This window comes from Sciurus vulgaris, assembly GCF_902686455.1.
Source record: "Sciurus vulgaris genome assembly, chromosome: 19".
Classification (NCBI taxonomy): Eukaryota; Metazoa; Chordata; class Mammalia; order Rodentia; family Sciuridae; genus Sciurus; species Sciurus vulgaris.
This window is the reverse complement of record NC_136480.1, coordinates 13491134-13512344: the sequence shown is the minus strand read 5'-3', so window position 1 is coordinate 13512344 and position 21211 is coordinate 13491134. Positions and strand designations below refer to the sequence as shown.

The 21211-nt window shown below is 40.8% G+C and overlaps 1 protein-coding gene and 1 long non-coding RNA gene across 3 annotated transcripts in view; one reads left to right on the top strand and one right to left on the bottom strand.

The window, feature by feature from the left end:
* Positions 1 to 5722: 5722 nt before the first annotated feature.
* ARL8B (ARF like GTPase 8B) overlaps positions 5723 to 21211 on the top strand; it is a 47526-nt gene continuing 32037 nt past the window's right edge. Inside the window, exon 1 of one of the 2 annotated variants that reach the window (XM_079122215.1) lies at positions 5723 to 6032. In XM_079122215.1, the coding sequence (XP_078978341.1) occupies positions 5910 to 6032 (123 nt within the window). In that variant the 5' untranslated portion in view covers positions 5723 to 5909. Of the gene's footprint in view, positions 6033 to 6181; positions 6735 to 21211 lie in introns of those variants that run through there. The other variant, XM_079122214.1, reaches the window with a different exon arrangement.
* LOC306650321 lies at positions 16386 to 19386 on the bottom strand. The gene is made up of 2 exons (XR_013760869.1): positions 19288 to 19386; positions 16386 to 19171 (listed from the first exon to the last, which is right to left on the bottom strand). It is a non-coding gene; the product is annotated as an uncharacterized lncRNA (long non-coding RNA).

Genomic DNA, 21211 nt, shown 5'->3' with positions numbered 1-21211 from the left:
CATCCAACCACATCCCTAGCCATTTTTATCTTTTATTTTGAGACATGGCCTTGCTGAGTTGCTGAGGCTGGTCTCAAACTTGCAATCCTCCTGCCTCAGCCTCTGGAATAGCTGAGATTACTGGTGTGCACTTCCACACTCAGCCCTGTTTTCTGATAGGTAAAACTCGAATGGTACTCAGGGACTTGTCCAGCTCTGATGTTGGAGAACGTCACTGTTCTTATATAACAGTTCTGTATCTCTTGCCCTGTCCTTTGATGTCCATGTTCCCTTGGCTCTGGGATCCCCAACTCTTACATACACCCATTTACAAAACACGAATGGGTATCTGAGCACCTGACTTTGAATTCCCACTCTTCCAGCTCAAGTCTAGACAAAGTTCGGAGGGGACAGTGTATCTCTAGGACTTTGTACGCTACATAAGTGACTTCAATAGAAGATGCTTCCTGCTGGGAGCAGTGGCTTATACCTGTGATCCCAGCACCTTGAGAGGCAGATGGGAGGCTAAGGCAGGAGGATCACAAATTCTAGGTCAACCTGGGCAACTTTGAACCTGTCTCAAAATAAAAAATAAAAAGGGCGGGGGATGTAGCTCAGTGGTAAAGTGCCCTTGGGTTTACTTCCCAGTATTGCAAAAGGAAAAAAACAAAACAAAACAAAACAAAACAAAACAAAAAACTCCTAATTGAAGACATCAAATAAGGGTCGCATCCTTATCCCTATTTTTTAGATGAGAAACTGAGCCCCTGAATTGTGAAGTGATTGTCCTGAGTCACTATTCTTCAGAAATGTTAGCTAGCATTTAGTGGGTGTCGATGCCTGGCTGTGAGGGCTTTATGAGGAGTCATTCATTCACTCCCTTGAATAGTCCTATGAGGCAGATGCTTATCTGCCTTTATAGCACATGGAGGTCCAGAGAAACCAAGCTGGCTTGTGCAGTTCACCCAGGTGATTGGTGGAGGCGCTGGTATTGGAATCAGCCATCTAACTATGTAGGCTGTGCTCAGAAACTATATCACCTGCTTCCCCCCGCCCCTTTTTTTTTTCGGTACTGGGAATTGAACCCAGGGGTGCTCTACCACTGAGCCACATCCCCAGCCCTTTTTGTGTTTTTATTTTTTGACAGAATCTGGCTAAATTGCTTAGGGCTTCGCTGAATTGCTGAGGCTGACCTCTTCCCTCAGCCTCCAGATCCGCTGGGATTACAGTCCTGTGCCACTGCACTCAGTTTTGTCTTTGTTGTTAATGAAATGTATTTAACTATACGTTAATTAACAAGGTTATACAGTAATGTTTGCGAGCTGTTCCCATTTTTGTAAATAAAGCAATGTTTAAGAATGGGGTGGGGTGGTGGTGGGGCATTTGTGTAATCCCAGTTAAGTGGGAGGATGAGGGAGGAGGATCACAAATTTGAGGTCAGCCAGGGCAATTTAGAGAGATCTTGCCTCAAAATATAATAAAAAGGCCTGTAGCTCAGTGGTTGAGTCCCAGCTGGGTTCAAGTCCCAGGACCAAAACAAAAAACAAACAAAAACAAACAAACAAAAACTGATCACTTCAGAGATGCAGGGTTAAAAATGCTCAAAGATGGTTTACTTTTGTCTTATACTTCTCTATTGTTTTATTTATTTGTTTAACACAGGGGACTGAGCCCAGGGGCCCTTTACCACTGAGCTGTATCTCTAGTCCTTTTTTTCCCCTTGACTTCATTTATTTTAAGGTAGGGTCTGGCTAATTGCTGAAGGCCTTGCTAAGTTGTCCAGGCTGGCCTTGAACTTGCAGTTCACCTGCCTCAGCCTCCGGAGTTGCTGGGATTACAATTGTGCACCACTGTGCCTGCCTGTTTTTTTTTTTTTAATTATTATTATTTTTTTAAACCATTTTTTTCATGATAAAAATAAATTTGTAGTGTTTTTTAAAATGGGAGCTCAAATTCCGCAGTTGAGCAGTGGTTTTTCCCTTGACTAATGATGTTAGAAGTGGAAAGAATTACCAAGAACTACAGGCTGTAGACTGTTCAATTCCTCATTTTAAAATTAGCTTGGGCTGGGGCTGTAACTCAGGGGGAGAGTGCTTACCTAAAAGGGCAGAGCACTGAGTTTTTTAGCCAGCATCAAAATAAATAAATAAAAAAAACCAAAATAAATGAAATCAGCTTTTTTTTTTTTTTTTTTTTTTTCCTGCTTGTTCACGGTCTCTCCCCCTAGAACGGAGGTTGTGTGATAACCGACCCCTACATGCCTCCAGCATCCCAGCCGTAGCCTGCTTCTGCTCTTGCCCTCTGTCTTAGTTTGCTAGGGTTGCCATAAGGCAGTGCCATGAACGGGGTGGCTTAAAACCTCACAAAGGTCTCACGATTCTGGAGGCTAGCCATCTGGAGTTCTGGAGGGAATCATCACAGTTCTGTCTTTAACCACAGGGTCACAGGGACTCTCTGAAGCCTCTGGGGGAGAATCCTTCATTTCTCTCAGCCGCTGGTGTTTGCTGCAAATCCTTGGTGTTCCTGGGCTTACGGGTGCCACGTTTTGATCCCTGTCTTTCTTGTCATGTGACCTTCTTCCCTCAGTTGTGTGATCTCTTGTCCTCTGATGCAGACAGGAGTCATAGACTATCATCCAGTTCCAGCAGGATCCTCTATCTCCAAAAATGGTCCTGTTCCTTTTTTTGAGGGGGGATGTGCTAGGGATGGAGCACAGGGCCTCTTGCATGCTAGGCAAGCGCTCCACCACTGAGCTGGGTCCCCAGTTCTTTTCATTTTGAGGCAAGGTCTTACTAAGTTGCTGAGGAGCTCTCTAAACTTGCTGAGGCTGGCCTTCAACTTGTGATCATCCTGTCTCAGATTCCTGATCTATTGGGGTTACAAGTGTGTGCCACTGTGCACACCCAGTAGGAGACAGGACTTAAATCTTCTTTTTTTTTTTTTTTTTTTGGTACTGGGGATTGAACCCAGGGGCACTTTAGCATTGAGCTCCATCCCCAGCCCCTATTTTTTTAAGGATTTATTTTTCATGTGATGCAGAGGCTCGAACCCAGAGCCTAGCACGTGCTAGGCAACTGCTCTGCCACTGAGCCACAACCCCAGCCCCTTGAATGAACTTTTAAAAATAATTTAATCTCTCTCCTGGTTTCCTTATCACGTGGAACAACATCCATACTAGAATCCCCATTCCAAATTCCATCTGGTCCCTGCCTCTTTCTCTACCCACCTCTTTCCAACCTGGCTTTCCTACTCTATGCCAAGCACACTGGCTTTCTATGCCCAGAACATTCTAGGCTCCTTCCCCTTCAGGACTTTGCTCTTCCTTCTTCCTAGAATGTGCTTCTCCCAGATATCTGCCTGGTCTCTCGTTCTTGCTTCCTCCAAATCTTCCCTACCAGGGCCACCGTACCCTAATGAGAACAGAGTTCACTCCTGCCCATTCTCTGTTCCTGTTCAGTTTTCTCCAATGTTCAGAACTGCGTGTCCTTCTATTCCATGTTGATTTGTTTATTATACTTTGTCTCCTCCACTGGGAAGCAAATTCCACGAGGGCTGCCCCTACTCTCTGGCCACTGGAGATCAAGGCAAACATTCGCCTGTTCTAGGCAAACATTCTACGACTAAGTTATATCTTCAGCCCTGGGGCACTCCCATGCCTGAACCCTAGGGTGCTCTACCACTGAGCCACACCCTCAGCTCCTTTTATTTTGTATTTTTAGACAGGGTTTCACTAAATTACCCAGGCTGACCTTGGTCTTGTGATCCTCCTGCCTCAGCCTCCCCAGTTGATGGGATTAGAGGTATGCCACCTCACTCAGCCCAAGGGGATTTTTAAGAAATTCAAAATCCTTGCAGATATTTTAATTAAGTTCCTCTCCCCCAAGTGCCCCCCCCCCCCCCGCCTTTTTTAATTTTGGTCCTGGGAATTGAACCCCAGGATGCTCTACTTCCCAGGTTGTTTTATTCTTTTTTTCTGAGACAATCTTACTAAGATGCTGAGGCCTTAAATTTTGATTCTCCTACTTTAGCCTCTTAAGTAGCTGAGATTATAGGCATGTACCACCAGCCTTGCTTAAATTGCTTATTTTTTGGTGCTGGAGATTGAACCCAGGGATGTTTTACCACTGAGTTATATCCCCAGCCCCCCACCCTTTTTTTTTGGAGGGGCATACCAGGGTTTGAACCCAGGGGAACTTGACCACTGAGCCACATCCCCAGCCCTATTTTGTATTTTATTTAGAGACAGGGTCTCACTGAATTGCTTAGGGCCTCGCTTTTGCTGAGGCTGGCTTTGAACTCATGATCCTCCTGCCTCAGCCTCCTGAGCCACTGGGATTATAGGCATGCACCACTGCACACAGTTTAAGTTACATTTTGAACAGGCAACCCACTTAGGTGACTGAAAAGTGAAAATGGTATAAAAAGGTTCCTGGAGAAGTCTTGTTTCCATTCCTGCACTCTGTGTAGTTTCCTGTACCCACAGGAAAATGTTTTCATTATTCTCCCTGGATTTCATTATGCAAATACCACATATTTCCATATATATTCATATTTTCCTGCCTTACACCCAAAATACCATATATGCATATATTTACATATATATATTATTTTCTCCTCTTACACCAAAGATATTATTACATACACAGTCAGAACCTTGAGTTTCTGTTTCTTGAAAGTATTTCCTGGACATCATTCCAATGGTTTAAAGAGACTTTCTTCTTTTTTTTCCTTTACAGGTATATAGTGCCCCCCCATTCCCAGAAGATGCATCATATTTATTTTATTTTTTAATTTTTTGCTAGTGGGAATAGAATGCAGGGGTGCTTTACCACTGAGCCACATCTTGGCCCTTTTTCATTTTTTGAGACAGAGTCTTGCTAAGTTGCTTAGGGCCTCACTAAATTGCTGAGGTTGGCCTTGAACTTGTGGTCCTCCTGCCTAGGCCTCCTGAGTTGCTGGGATTACAGGTATAGACCAACATGCTTGGCCACATGATTTAAACATTTGATGTTTTTCATCTTTTGCTATTACCAAAAATGTAGGCCAGAGTTTTAAATTTATTTTTTATTGTCTTCTTTTCTTTCTTTCTTTCTTTTTTTTTTTTGTACCAGGGATTGACCCAGAGGCGCTTAACTGCCAAGTCACATCCCTAGCCCTTTTTATGTTTTCTTTTGAGACAGGGTCTCATTAAGTTGCTTAGGTTCTGGCTAAATTACTGAGGCTGTCCTTGAACTTTGAATCCTCCTGCCACGGCTTCCTGAGTTGCTGGGATTACAGGACTGTGCCACCACACCCAGCTCAGTTTTTAATTTTATGCTAACCTCCCCACTCCCCACAGTCTCTTTTTCCCCACATTTTTTATTGGTGCAATATAGTTGTACATTGATTGTTACATATTAATACGTGCACTCAAATACAACCATATAATTGAAACCCCTACAAATCTTGAAGTCTTCACGCTGAGTACGTTGTCCATGAACACTTAAAGAAAACTTGAATACTCGCATAAACGAGTCAGTGAATGAACGAGTGAACAGCTGCATGACGAGAGAAGGGCGAATGAACCAACTATGAGCCTGCCAAGGAGGCATGCAGGATGCTGGTGTGGTGTGCTGTGCTGCTGTGCTGCTGTGCTGCGGTGGGATCCCGCCAGGTGGCGCTGCAGGCGGCGGGCGCGCCTGGCTAGACTGGTGGAGCCGCTCTTGTCGTGCGCGTCGACCGCGGCGCGGGGCCCGGCGTGGGGGGTAGGGCGAGTCATATGACCCGCTTGGCTTCCTGGCTCCGGCCGCCGCCGCCCGCCCGAGTCCGCCCGTGTCGCGCCGGGGCCCCGAGGAGCCGTTGGGGGGGTCCGGGCTGAGGACCGCTCGTGTGGGAGCCTTCGCCGCCGTTGCCGCCCGCCCTCCCGTCCGCCCTCGCTCCGCGCCGTCATCATGCTGGCGCTCATCTCCCGCCTGCTGGACTGGTTCCGCTCGCTGTTCTGGAAGGAGGAGATGGAGCTGACGCTGGTGGGGCTGCAGTACTCGGGCAAGACCACCTTCGTCAATGTCATCGCGGTGAGTGTCCGTCCGGGCTCGGCCGCTGCGGGTCGGCCGGCTCCTCCCCTGGGGCCGGGGTCAGGCCGCCCCTTCTGGGCGCGGCGGGTCGGGCGGGGGCCTGGGGCCCGGCCATCCTCTCCCGCGGGTCAGGGGGCGGCTTTTGGCGCGCGCCGGCGGCCGAGGTCGGCAGCGGCGGGGTTAATCGCCTTTGGTCTCCTTGGAAGAGCCGTGCCTTTCAACGCGGAGGCCTGGGGACGGGGTCGCCCGGAGCTGGTCACGTTGTTTAAAGTGCTGTTGTTGTGGGGCGGGGACGGCGTGCGGAGCCGCTGGGCTTGGCTGGGTGTGGGGGCAGCTCAGGGGTTAAACTCCGCCCGACACTCTCCCCGTGGGGTGGGATTGGGCCAGTCCGTCCTTGTCGGGAGAGCGTGAAGAATGAAGAGTCCTTTTTTTTTTTTTTTCCTCCTCCAAGTTGCTGCTTGGGACCAAGTGGCCCATTGTTGGGGGCAGGAGAGCAGTGTGGGCGCCTTGCAGACTTCTCAGGGCCGCTTGACCTCTCTGAATTCACTTACCGGCTTCCACTGGTGCTCCGAGGGTCGGAGATCCGGCCGACGGCAGAGGGGAGGGACAGTCCCACCGAGTCCCACCGTAGCCCGGTATTTATTGAGCCAAGGAGTCGGGTGTGGGTGTTTCCCAGCGCTAATTGTCTTATTAGGCGAGTGGGTAAGATGGATCTTCTGCCGCCAGCGTCACGTTAACTGTCTTGCAAAAGGGGGCTTGTCGTCTGCGGGTGCTTCTCCCCGGAGTAGGGACTGCCAGCACCGTAACTTATGCCAGGCCCGGGGAATGGGTGACGGGGAGGGAAATTGCTCCGAGAACTTCCATTCACTGTGGTGTTTATTCAGTAATGATCAAGTAGGGTGGTTATTCGGTCGTGCGTTTTTGGCTGGGGAAGGAATAGGAATGAAAGATTTCTCGTCTGTCTTTACTTCGACCCCCCCCCCCCCCCCAAAGTTGCAGTAACTCAGTCTTATCTGATAGGGGCTTGGACTTGCCAGGGATGAGCTTTAGAAGTGTTCTGAAGAGAGATTGCAGCAGTTCTTTCACCTTTTAGATGACTGTTGAAATCTTTATTTAACTGGCCGTCCAACTGGTTTGGTTACAGGAATGATTCAAACACGGCTGCCTTGTTGGAGAAAATAGGTAGCTTGTGACTCTTAGTCCTTGCAATAATAGAGCAACAGGGGTGAGTAAGACTTGGAGGAAAAAAGATTAGTAGAAATCCAAACGTCTTTTGGAGAATGTTGCGTGTAAGTATAGAGAATTTGCCGACTTGTTTTACTCCTTTCCTAATGTTATTTTTCTTAGAATGACTTTTTTAAAATAAATATTTGGCGTGACTAAATAAGGAGATGCAAACTTTAGGCCATATTAAAACTTAAATATGATATGAAAAAGGTGAGGCTTTAGCCTGAGTACTGTAAATTTTCTGATATTAACTTAAGAATTGTAGTCACCTTCTAAATCCCATCCCTTTGACAAAGTTGATTTAATTTATAGTGTAGATAGGTGAATTAGTACAATCAACTGTATGTGTTGCAGAAAAGTAATTATGCATGGAAAATATAAAACAGTTGAGTGAATATTTGAGAAACTTGTTGATTTTAGTGCTTCTGTCTTCAGTAGACACTATAGCTTAATATTATAAGCTTGAACTTTGATATCAAGGAACCCTGGATTTGAAATCTGGATCCACCACAGCTTCTTTGAGTCCTTGCTTCTCATCTATTAAAAGCAGATAATGATATGTTTCTTACAGCATTGCTCTGAAGATTAAATGGAATGAAAAATGTTCAGTGACTAGCACTATGCCTGCCCATCTAAGGGGTAGCTAAATGGTAACTATTGTTATTATTTGTAGTGGCTCTATTAAATGCAGAAACAATGAAAAATATTGAGAAGGCACTGGACAGCAATTGTTTCCTTTGACTCTCAGGTTGAACCTAAATGTGGGCTACAGTATAGATTTAAGGCTGTTGTAAAGTTTGGTCATGCCCTCTCCTTTCAAATTAATTTTAGTTAACAGCAAAATTTCTGCAGAGCTGTTGAATACACAGTGACCCAGTGGTTCCAACTGTTTATTTTGGACTATTCTCTTTGAGTTATAATGGTGTGGAGAGGCTGTGTTAAGAAAATCTGTCACCACAAAAATGATAAGATGTGTTAATTAACTTGTTGCAATCATTCTGTATCATATAATTCATCAAAACAATCATAATTTGTTAATTAAAAATATTAATTTTAGAAAAGGAAAAACTTGTACCATAATTGATGGTGGCCTTCAAAATGCTGAAAATATGCTTTAAAAAACTTCAAAATGCTAAAAAAAAAAACACGTAAAGACTTGTCTGTGATTTTTTTTTTTAAACTGTTGTATTTTTGAATTTTTTAAATAGTTGTAGATGGACAGCATGTCTTTATTTTATTTATTTTTATGTGGTGCTGAGGATTGAACCCAGTGTCCCACATGTTTTAGGCAACGCTCTGCCACTGAGCTACAACCCCAGCCTGATACCTTAAAATTTTAACAGTACTGGCTGGGCATAATGGTCCCTATAGAATATATTGAGGGTGAGAAAAAGGTTAGTGATTAGAGGATTTTTAGATAAAAATGATGTATCTAAAGTACTAAATTGAGGACCTCATTTAAAAAAAAAGACTCAACTGTATAATTCTTTGTATTTTAGTTTTTTTTTTTCTTTTTAGTTTTTTATAATTTATTGCTTTTTCCCTTGTGTTTTATGTTGTTTTTGTTTTCTATTGTTTAGTGTTGGGGATTGAACTGAGGGTCTCATGCTTGTTAGGCAAGTGCTTTACCACAGAGCCACATCCCAGCTAATTCTTTGTATTTTGTATAAAATATTTGACTTGTAGAATCAGAAACACAGATGTGTTGAGCAATGCGTGTCCCTTTAGAAAGTTGCTATTTACATTCAACAGGAAACTTCCCTGGTAGGGAAAACTTCAAGTGAAGCCAGTTTTCTTTTTCTAAAAATAAAGCTTTTTTTTTTAATGCATTAAATATAAATTAATTAATCAAATATAGTTCCATCAAATTTAAATATCACTGCATCTACCTTAAAAGTTATGACAGATTACATAGATGATTTATCTTACTCAAAAGGATTGTGATGCTGAATTACTTATAAGTAGGTTTTGGTTGAGTTCTAAAAGATAATGTTACAGAGATGTTCAGTCTTAAAATACAGGGTTTTGAAACTGAAATGATACCTTATTTTTTCTAATATTTTATGAAGAGACATTTCATTTAGATAATGGTCTCTTTTGGACATTATAAAAAGAAACACCCCTAGACTTTAATTTTATGTTTGTGTTAGGGAATGAAATAATGCCCATTGCTAACTATTCTGGCAGTTATTGCATAATCAGTCATGTGTGTTATGTGTAGTGAATATTGTGTAATCTTTGGGACACTTATAGTTTATAGTATAGTTACTAAGAAATATTGAATAGAATTTGCCAAAACATTATAAAACAGATTTTTATAAATGTGTACTGTTAAAATGGATATTGTCATGAAAATTTGTCTACACTTTTGCAGATTCTGCTAATCAGGTGGGTTACTCCATGGAAGTTAATTACTACTGAGAATTAAGAAAAGGTGTGTGGGAAGATTGTAGAAATTTGAATCTAGAGTCTTTTTAAAAAGACTTCTTTTAAAACATCCTTCCATATTCTAACTTTACCCTTGTTTCAAAGATGTGGCCAGAAAGTCCAGAGACAGCAAGTGAAATTCCAAAGGCAGCAGCACTAGGAAATAGCAGGGGTAGAGTTAGATCCCAGGGCAAATGCACTTTCTTCGTTTTCTACCTGCCTCTTTTTTTCCAGTTGAGGTTAGGACCAGAGAGCTTCCAGTTGGAAGATTTTAATTCTTTAAAGATCATTTTTGTGGGCTGGTGATGTAGTGCAGTGTTAAAGCACTTGACTAAGTATGTAAGGTCCTGGGTTTAATCTTCAGCACAAAAAAGTTTCTCATATATAATGTGCTCCTTTTTTGAATGTGAATAGCATTTTTAAAAATTTTTTATTTTTAATCTATTTAGCAGAGCTGGGGAGCAAACTCAGGGCCTCACGCATGCTTGGCAAGTGCTCTACCAATGAGGTATACCTCCAGACCTCTAAATTTGTATGGCATTTTTATATTCAGTCTATTTTCTTCTGTACTGGGTATTGAACCCCTGGCACCCTGCCACTAAGCTACATCCTCAGCCCTTTTAACTTTGAGACAGGTCTTGCTAAGTTGCCCAGGCTGGTCTCACACTTTCCATGCCCCTGCCTCAGTCTCCTATGTATGTGGGCTTATAGGCCTATGCACTGTACGTGGCTACTATTAGTCATCTTTTTTTTGGTGGCGGGGGTCGGGGGGTTGGGATACCAGGGATTAAACGCAGGGGCACACAATCACTGAGCCACATCCCCAGTTCTATTTTGAATAGAGACAGGGTCTCACTGAGTTACTTAGCGCCTTGCTTTTACTGAGGCTGGCTTTGAATTACTATCCTCCTGCCTTAGCCTCCCAAGTCACTGGGATTACAGGCCTGCACCACCACACCCAGCACATTTAGGCATCTTAAGCATGCGTGTTTGCAAACTATTACACATAAGGACTTGAAGTGTGTGTGTGTGTGTGTGTGTTTATATGTATTATATATACACTCACATGTATGGACATTAGGAAAAGAAGTGAATAATAACCAGTGGAAAGGAGGAGGAGTGGAAAATTGTATTCACACATTTACATAACTGGTTAATAGGCATTGTTGAGTTAATGGACTATTTTTTAATTTAATTTTATTTTTTGTGGAGTGCTGGGGATTGAATCCAGGGGTGCTTAACCACTGAGCCACATCTGCAGCCCTTTTTAAAAATATTTTATTTAGAGACAAGGTCCTGATGAGTTGCTTAGGGTTTTGCTAAGTTGCTGACTCTTGCCTCAGCCTCCCAAGCCACTGGGATTATAGGCAAGTGCCACTGCACCTGGCTGGACTACTTTTAATATATAAAAATAAATAAATGTGTTTATTTATTTTGTGGTGCTGGGGGGCAAACCCAGGGCCTTGCATGTGTTGAGCAAGTACTCTATCATTGAGCTATATCCCCAGCCCTAATTTAAGTTTTTATAACATGATTTATTTAATTATTTTGGGGTAAAAATGGCAAAAATCATTTTTAAGGAAAATATGATGTGGTTCAATTATCCATGTTCAACAAATCTGAAGCTTTGGAAGGTAGTCTTCATGTGATGTGGTCTTGGAATATAGATTCAGAGTGGTGGAACGTGAGACATCCTCCCAGTGATGGTCACTTTAAAGGTCGTGTGTGTGTGTATGTGTGTGTGTGTGTGTGTGTGTGTGTGTGTATGGTACTGGGAATCGAACCCAATAACTTGTGTACTAGGTAAGCTCTCTGCTAATGAGCTACATCCCTAGCTATTTATTTTTATTTTTTATTTTTGGGACCAGGTCTTGTGAGGTTTCCCAGAACCTAGAATTTAGTTATCCTGCCTCATCCTCCCTAGTAGCTGGGATTACAGGTGTGTGCCATTGCGTCTTACCATAGTTTATATATTTGGTTATTTCCTCATTATTGGACATTTGAATGGTTTCCAGGGTGTTGCTGTTGTACATCAGTTTATTTGATCTGCATTTCCTGAGGATGAGTTCCAGAGTTGGCATCATTGGATTAAAAAATTTGAAAATATTTTGTGTCAAATGGCCAAATTGCTTTCTAGAAAGTATGTACTCCCACTGAGAAGGTATTCTGAACAATTTTCTTATATAAAGTTGAACATTAGCTAAATACTCCATCCTTTTTGATATCTGTAGGGCAAAACATTCAGTTTTGTTGAGATAAACTAGCAATATTTTTTGGGGACGGTTGCTAAGGATTGAACCCAGGGATGCTTAAGCACTCAACCACATCTCCAGCCCTTTTTATGTATTTATTTATTTTGTTTATAAAAATTCTTAAAAATGTTTTTAGTTGCAAATGGACACAATACCTTTATTCTATGTATTTTTATGTGGTGCTGAGGATGGAACCCAGTGCCTTACACATACAAGGCAAGCGCTTCACTGCTGAGCCACACCCGCAGTCCCAGTATTTATTTATTTTGAGACAGGGCCTTGCTAGGTTCTTAGAGCTTTGCTTAATTGCTGAGGCTGATCTTGAACTTGTGATCCTCTTGCCTCAGTCTCCTGTGTTGCTGTGATTACAGGTGTGCACCACCCTACCTGGCTTAAACTATCAGTACTTTTAAACTATTCTGTTAGATATTACTCAGTTTCTGTGTAAGATGTTTTAAAAAACTCCTACTTGATGTTCCAGAACTGAGACTGTAGAAAACAATTCTTTTTTCCTTATCTTTTTATTGAACTCTGCGGGCAAGTCATATTAATGGAAATTCAGTTTATTCTCTTTTATTGTCATGATTCTAGTGCATTATAAACTTACTGGTGAATTACATATTCAAGAATTCTGACATGTTTCTATGCAATTCTCATTAATCCCTTGGTCCAATTATAGTGGGATGCTGCCTGCTCCCCCCTCTTTCTGAGCCAAAGTTTAAGAAAGTTTGCCAAGTAGACCACTTGTCCGTCCTGTGTGTACTAGGGACTGAACCTCGGCATGGTGTGTCACTGAGCTTTTTCAGTGCTGGGGGTCAAACTGAGGGCCTCACACACTGTTCACTTAGTATCTGAACATCAGGTAATAATTTAAAGCATTTAGTTTTTCTATGATGTGAGAAAGCCAAAATCTCTAATGGAGTAGTTTCTTCAAAGTCAAAACCACAAGCCATACCTTCTGTTGTGCTATTTTTTTTTTTTTAAGATTATGCTGTTTCTTAAATTAGATATTAGGTCTTGTATTTGAATCCAGTTTCATAGTTTGCTTGGTTTTACTCACCAGAATGACATTGTTATATCCTAAAAGGAAATTTTTCTTTCCTTTTTTTTTTTTTTTTTGGCCGTGCTGGGGATTGAACCCAGGGCCTTGTGCTTGCGCGACAAGCACTCTACCAACTGAGCTATATCCCTAGCCCTGAAAATTTAAAAAAGAAAAATTTCAGGGCTGCGGTTGTGGCTCATGGTGGAGTGTTTGCCTACCATGTGTGAGGCATTGGGTTTAGTTCTTAGCACAGCATAAATAATGATATTGTGTCCATCTGCAACTAAAAATATTTTTAAAAATTATCAGAGCTGGGCATACAGGTGCATACCTGTAATCGCAGTTGCTCTTGAGACTGAGACAGAATTACAAGTTTGAGGCCAGGCTAGGCAACTTAGTGAGACCTGTTGAAAAATAAAATATAAAGGGCCAGGGACGTAGCTCAATGGTTGAGCATTTGTCTAGCATGTGTAGGGCCCTGGATTTAACCTCCTTCACTGCAAAACAAAACAAAAAAATGCACCCAAAGCATTTTAGGGTTTCCTTAAAAATCATCTCTAAGAATATATATTCTGTAGTAATTATACTGACAAAATAAGATTTTATATATGTAAGAAGTGATGTCGTTTCTGCTTGGATATGGAGACCTTTTCTCCTAAACTGGGTTAGAAAGGTTTGTTGTGAAGAACTTGGATTATAATTGGCAAAATGATACTAACAATGTTTGTATTCACTTATGTGGTAGCAATTGCTTTAGGTCTACCAAAGTAGTAGTATGATGAGAAGATATTTTGATGTATGAATGTGCTATGGTTATTTGGAATATATTTAAATTAAATGACTATATGTGTTAGAATGGCATAGAGGTTAAGAATTGAGAGCCAGACTTCTGCAAATTGTGTTATCTTTGGCAATTATTTAACCCTTCAGTGTGTTTTCTTCTGTGTAAAGTAGGAATAAAGTACTGTCTTACAGAATTGTTACAAGTTAATATGTATAAAACACTTGGAACAGTGTTCCAATGCAGTCCATTGAAAGTGCCTCAAATATTAGTTACTAGGTTACTATAGTGTAATCTCATTGAGGGTGGGCATTTCTGTCCTTTCACTGATGGATTCCAAACACCTGAAACCGTGCCTGGCATGTACTGGGTACTCAAATATGTGTTCAAACGGATAAATACTATTCAGAATATAAAATTAAGCAAAAAATGTGTTTATGAACTCATGTTCATACTTCATCATGCAAAGCATAGCATATTGGTAAGTATGGGTGTTCTGGAGGCCAACAGATTTGAGTATTGATTTGGCTATATATCACTTAGATAAATAGTCTCTGCTTCATTTTTTTACTTCTGTAAGATGGAGGTGATCACCAAACTGTTCAAGAGTAGTGAGAAATAAATAATTAACATATGCAAAGTTTTTAGCACCGTGCTGGCGCATAGAGTGAATTCAATAAATGGTGACTTATTTATTAGTAGTAGTATTAGATGTAATTATTAGCTTTTATGATCAATTCCTTTTTATTTTATATTATCGTCATCATTATTATTATTGGTACTGGGTATTATACTCAGGGATGTTCTGTCACTGAACTATGTCCTCATCCTTTTTATTTATTTTGAAATAGGATCTCCCTCGTTTGCTCAGGTTGGCCCTGAACTTGCCATCTTCCTGCCTCAGCCTCCTGAGTTGCCAGGATTAAAGACATGCTCCACTGAGTCTTGCTTATTCAATTACTTACTAGATTTCACACATTTATATTTTAAATAGTAGTTGCTTGTATTTAGGAAGGCTGTTATTTTTCTTTTGTGTAATCATTGGAAAATTTTGGAACGTCGTAATTTATCTTGCTGAATTTGGTAACAGAGGAACTGTTTTTATCTTCTAGATAGGCTAGTAAATTTTCATTTTCTTGCTTTATTGCCTAGACAGGAACATCAGTACAATATTGAATACAGGTGTGGAGAGTGGGCATCTTAATTTTGTTCATAATCCTGGAGTAGTATTTTTTGTTTTTATTTGTTTTTGGTACTGGGGATTGAACTCAGGGGCTCTTTACCACTAAGCTACATCCTAATCCTTAATTTTTAAATTTTGAGACAGGGTCTCACTAAATTGCTGAGGGTATTGGTAAGTTGCTAAGGCTAGTCTCCCACTTGAGATCCTCCTGCCTCAGCTTCCCAGGTTGCTAGGATTGCAGGTGTGCACCACTGTACCCGGCTGTCATGAACCAAAAAGCACATGTACATTGTTTTGTTTGCAGGATTTGTTCTTGGTTCTCACTCAGCTATAACATGGCTTGTGAGACCTGACTAAACATTCTACACTGGCGTGCCTTCTGGGAGGATGAATCTTCCTTAGAAGTTCGTACTCTTTCTGTTGAAGTGTCTTGCTCCTGAGGATCTTCCTCATGTTCTAGTCAGTGCCTACAACCTGCACCTCGGGCATCAGTGCTGCTGTTGCCATAGGTCACATAGGGCGAAGCTGCCTAGGCTAGTGATTTTTGATGAACCTAGTTACGTAGTTTTACCTTTTAAGAGGTGAAATTGGATCTGATCTATTTCTTGATTAGAATAAAATTGTAGTTTTTTTTTATAGAAACAATTCTAAACAGGGATTTGGAAGTATGACTTATAATATTTTTTGCCTGACCATTGAGTAATGTCAGAATCACAGACAACTCAATTTCTGTTCTTCAGTTTTGATGTTTATGAGGAGTGAATAATCATTCGGAGAACTTGATTCTTGTTTCTTGACAGTGAGGTGTTTTCTTACACCTAGAACTCTTAGGTATAGATCAGAGAGTTAAATAAAAGTGTAAAGTCTCCAGCATTAGATGCTGGTTGATGAAATTTCAGTCTCATGGAAGAAGAAAAAAAAAAACTGTCTTGCAGCTTTATGGCAGGGATGTGGAATGATAGATTGACCCCAACAGGAAGAACAGCCCTTGGCAATAGTATATGCCCTCTAGTGCTCTGTGCAAGTGTGTGCTTAGAGTGTAATTTTAAATTTTAACCAGGATTGAAGATTAGAGTGGGCTTTTTGTTGATGGCTGCAAGTTTGTAACTCCCAGCAGGTACTCTGCTGTGTTTGGGTTAACTCGTTCTCTTCTAGGTGACAAGTGGCTTCTGTGGAATCTGCATGTAGACTTGCCTCCAAGAGTTGAAAGGGGTTTAGTGTCTGATGACTATGCTTTCTCTTCTCTCTCTTTCCTTCTGTTTGAGGGAGTCTCACTTTGTTACCCAGGCTGCCTCACTCTCCCAAGTAGCAGGGATTACAGTCATGTGTCACCACACCCAGCTAATGCTTTCTTTTTTCTTTTTGCAGTTCTGGGGATTGAACCCAGGGTCTTGTGCTTGAGGGCAAGCACTCTGCCAACTGAGCTATATCCCCAGCTCCATTTCTTTACTGTCTTCTTGAAAGCTCATTTTGTCTGTAGATTTTTTAATGCCAGTATATGGACTTCATCATTTCTAAATAGTTCTAATTAGAGGAAAAAATAGGAAAAGTAGGCAACGCCCTTTTTTCTTTAGTAGTGCTAAAGACTGAACCCATGCCTCAAGACATGCTAGGCAAGTACTCTGCCAGAGGTATAGCGCCAGCCCAAAGGAAACTCATGTTTTCCCTCCATAATTCAGCTGTTTCATTCCACTATTTTTGGGACTTCCTTATTTTGATCTCATTTATTTGTACAGAGACTGAATTAAGAAATAAAAAAATCTGTGTTTTTAAAAACAATCAGGCCGGGCATGGTGGTGCATGCTTATAGTTTCAGTGACTTGTGAGGCCACGGCAGGAGGACCATGAGTTTGAAGTCAACCTGGGCAATTTAGCAAGACCCTATCTCAAAAAGTATAAAGGGCTGGGGCTATAGCTTGGTCATAGAATGCCCCTCACCTTGCAGTACCGAAGGGAGAAAAAAATCAATTTTTTTTTTTTTTTGGTGCTGGGGATCAAACCCAGGGCCTTGTGCTTGCAAGGCAAGCACTCTACCAACTGAGCTATCTCCCCAGCCCTCAATTTTGTTTTAAATACAGATAGTATAGATACACAAAAAATCTTTTTTATTAAGATATATTTATCACTGTTTAGTTGTTTATCCTTTGAGTTTTTTGTATGCTTTTATATTTGCAAATATGTTTTCTTGGTAACAGACTATTGGTATACATAGAAAGTGATCTTATGGTCTACTTAATTTATTCTCTTTGATGGCTAATAGGCAAACAGATTCAGTTATGCACAAAATGGAACTCTTGATCCCTTCCTCCCCTAATCCAAGGGCTCAACATCTGCCCATTTCTTTTCTGGTTCTGAGGAACATACCCAGGACCTCACACCTGCAAGGAAGCGCTGTATTACTGAGCTTTATTCCCAGTCCCTATTCATTTTTTGAAAATATTAAATCAAATAAATACTGTAGGCCTTAATATGTGAATCTCTGGATTATAGCTATTGTTTTTCCACTTTTCTAATTTGCAGGACCGTGGATTAAATCAGGGCTTCATGCATGCTAGCCAAGTGTTCCACTAACTGACCTACAATACCATCACTTTTAGGCTTTCATTTTGAGATTCCTTCGACTGACCTCAAACGTGAGATCCACTTTCCTCAGTCTCCCCAGTAGCTGGATTTATAACGCTTAGAAGGGCTCAGAGATACCAGTTCATTTTGGAATGTGTAAACTTGCCATAAAACAAGTTAGGAAAATCACCTTTGCTGTGTCATTCTTTGGGGTAGCACAGATTGTTCCTAAACATCCTACTCTTGCTTAACACAGGGAGCAGTCAATAAAAATTCCTTCTTTTATTTAGTTAATGAAGCAGTGGACTATTTTATAAAATGTTTTCACATAATATATTGTGTTCCCTTTTTGTTCTTCTTGTTAAGTAGATGTTCATTGGCTTATGTAAGGTAAAGATTGGTTAAGTGACACAGTTGTCAAACGAGTCTGGAGATCAGCTCCAACTCCTAATAGGTGATGAATCTGAGCTCCATACTTAGAAATCCCTGAGAATCTTGCTTTGCAACTTGATAAGTACAACTCTTCCAAGTATTGAGACTGAGACTTGTTTGGAAATTGGATATGACCTCTTTAATGTTCCAAATTCATTTTTTGCTTTCTTTGGCTTTTTGTTGGTAAATGTCACATGTTAAGTCTGCTTTCCTGGCTCTTTAGTGCGTGCCTCTATTATCCTTCCAGGAACCCTTGTACTTTCAGTACTTATTTTGGAAGCTTTTGGAAGAAGGGATTAAATTTGCCAGTGAAAATTAGCAAAATGGGTGTGGGGAGGATGGAGGAAGTAGGCATTAGAAATACATGTTTGACTGATAATGATGGAGAGTGGCCCTTTTGCTCTTCTTGGTCTGGTGTTCCTTTTCCATTAGATGGCTTAGTCTTACTTACTGTTCAGGTCCCAGATCTTTGAAGCTCTGCTCCAACTCTTTAAGTCAAAGATAATTGCTTCTTCTTTTGTTTTTATAGTGCAAGCCCCCAATTGCATTTCTTTGTGCTAAGTACCTGAGTTCTGTGGCCCCTCTAGTTTACCTTCCTCATTGGTAATATGGGAATAAAAATTGTTGACCTGTGGGCTCATGGTGAGCTCCCCAATCAGCACAGTACTTGGTATAGGATGAATGCTTTTTAGTTGTCAATTATCATGGGATGTGTTATTTGTCGGGTAGGTAGGGGCATGTGCTCCACTTCCATGGAAGATAAAATGGAACTCCTTGTTCCTCAGGTGAGCTCTGAGTTAGGGACTCAGTTTAGAGGGTTCAGGATGGAGATATACTGGGCACAAAGGATCAATTTCTGATTTCTTGGAATGGATATTTTAAAAAATGTGATACTGGGAATTGAACCAGAGCTTCCTGAACCCTAGACCGGCACTCTACCCCTGAGTTACATCCCTAGCCTTTGTAATTTTATTTTGATACAGAGTCTTGCTAACTTTCCCGTGCTGGCTTGGAATTTACCATCATCCTGCCTCAGCCTCCTGAATAGGTGAGATTACAGGTGTGTACCAGTGTGTTTGGCTGTTTAAAATTATTAATTTTTAATTGACACATTCTAATTATACATAATAGTGGGATTCATTGTGATATATTCATATACACACAGCATCATTTGGTCTCTTCTTTGCCCCTGTGCCTTCCCTTCTTCCCTCCTCCTCTCACAACCTTTCTCTACTGGTCTCACTTGTATTTTTTTTTTTTTTTTTTTTGGGTGCTGGGGATCGAACCCAGGGCCTTCTGCTTGCAAGGCAAGCACTCTACCGACTGAGCTATCTCCCCAGCCCCCTCACTTCTATTTTTATAAGGTCCTTTTTATTTCCATTTTTCCCCCCCTCTCTAGCTTTTGCATAGGACCCTTGACTTTTCTAAGTCTGACTTATCTCATTTAGCATGATATTGTACAACTCCTTTTTCCTGCAGATGCCATAATTTCATTTTTCTTTATGGCTGAGTAAAACACCATTGTGTGTATACCACATTTTCTTTATTTATCCATTTATCTATTTATGGACACCTAGGTTGGTTTCATAGACTTGGTTGTTGTGAATTATGTTTCTGTAAGGGTATGCATTTATCAGTATAATATGCATTTATCACTGTAGTATACTGACTTCAATTCTTTACGATAAATACAATAAATACTGAGGAGTGGTGTAACTGGATCATATGTTTCCATTCCTAGTCTTTTGAAGAACCTCCGTACTGATTGGTTGTACTAATTCACAATCCAGCCAGTAGTGTATGAGTATTCCTTTTCCCTCATATCCTTATCAGCATTTATTATTCTTAGTATTCTAAATTAATAGCTCAGTTTTGTTTTTTTTTTTTTTAATGGGGTTTGAATCAGGGGTGCTTTACCACTGGATTGGATTGATCCTTTTTATTACTGTGAGACAGTCTCACTAAGTTGCCAAAGCTGGCCTCTGAGCTTGCCATCCTCCTACTTAAGCCTCCTGAATAGCTGAGATTACAGATTTGTGCCACCATGTCTGGCTCAGTTCAATGTCTGATTCTTGAAAGTCTTCTGTCATTCTGAAAAAGAGAAACTAAAATAATAGTCCTTTCCCAAAACCCACTATAGATGTGCTAGGATATTAGGGATATCCAGCTGAAAAATTTATTAGTCTGGTTTGTCTTCTTGTTAATAAATTTGGACTTGGTAGAAGAGTTTCTGCTTGCTCCAAATTGAATTTTTTTTTACTATTCAAAGTAGAAAACTAGCAATTATCTATTTACAATCTCTCCATTGACCATTGAGTTTTTTTTGTTGTTGTTCACCTAACATTGACTTCATACTTCTGTACAAGTAGACTCTTGCTTATCTGTCTGCAGATAAGCCTCAAATGCCTGAGGCATTGTACTTAAGTAGAAAGTAACTTTAGGGCTTTTAAGTTTAGCTTTGGGTTAAATTCCATTTTGCCCCTACTTAGCTTTGTTTTTGACCTTGATGTCGAATTTCCTTTTCTGTAAAATGAGGCTAGAAAGTGAATAGTGTGCTGCTATTGTCATCACTATTACATTTATTATTGTAGTTAGCTAGTGATTGGTGTCCTAGCTAGTAACAGTGATATATTCTTCATACAGAAATCATGTGTAACTGGAAAACATCAGTTACCCCACCTTCCTTCTGCATTTGTAATTCCCTGCCTGTCTCCCACCCTAATGGTAGTAAGTAGGATTATAGACAGCTACTGAATAAATGATGTTAGTATCTAGAAGACACTGCAGTTTGCAACCTGAGCAGTGTGCGATGACTCAGTATTTCATTTAAGAGCTGAGTTTCATTGTGAAACAATGCTGATAACATGGACTGGGCTAATGGAGTGGTATTATAGTGCTTAGCGTTTCTTCAGGGACACCAGAGAGAGCTAGACAGTGAAAAAGAGTGTTGAAAGGGAATGTATTCAGTCCGTGGCTTTTTCTGTGGACATGTCACATACTGCCAGAGAAACTGGATGCAGAGATGTCTTAATGAAATATAAGCAAAGAGAGAGCCAAAAGTTTGATGCTTTTTAGTTGAGAATATTCTTGGCAAATTAGGAACTGATATTTTAAAAATAAATGATGTTACTAATAATTTTTACAGTGGGGAGAAAACATAGTGCTTAACTCATATGATACTATTAGTGGAGAAGATACCATTATAAATTCAAAAGGCCAAAAAAAATTTAAAAGTAGGCAATAAAGGATTAATCAGTTAAAATCTTGGGTGGC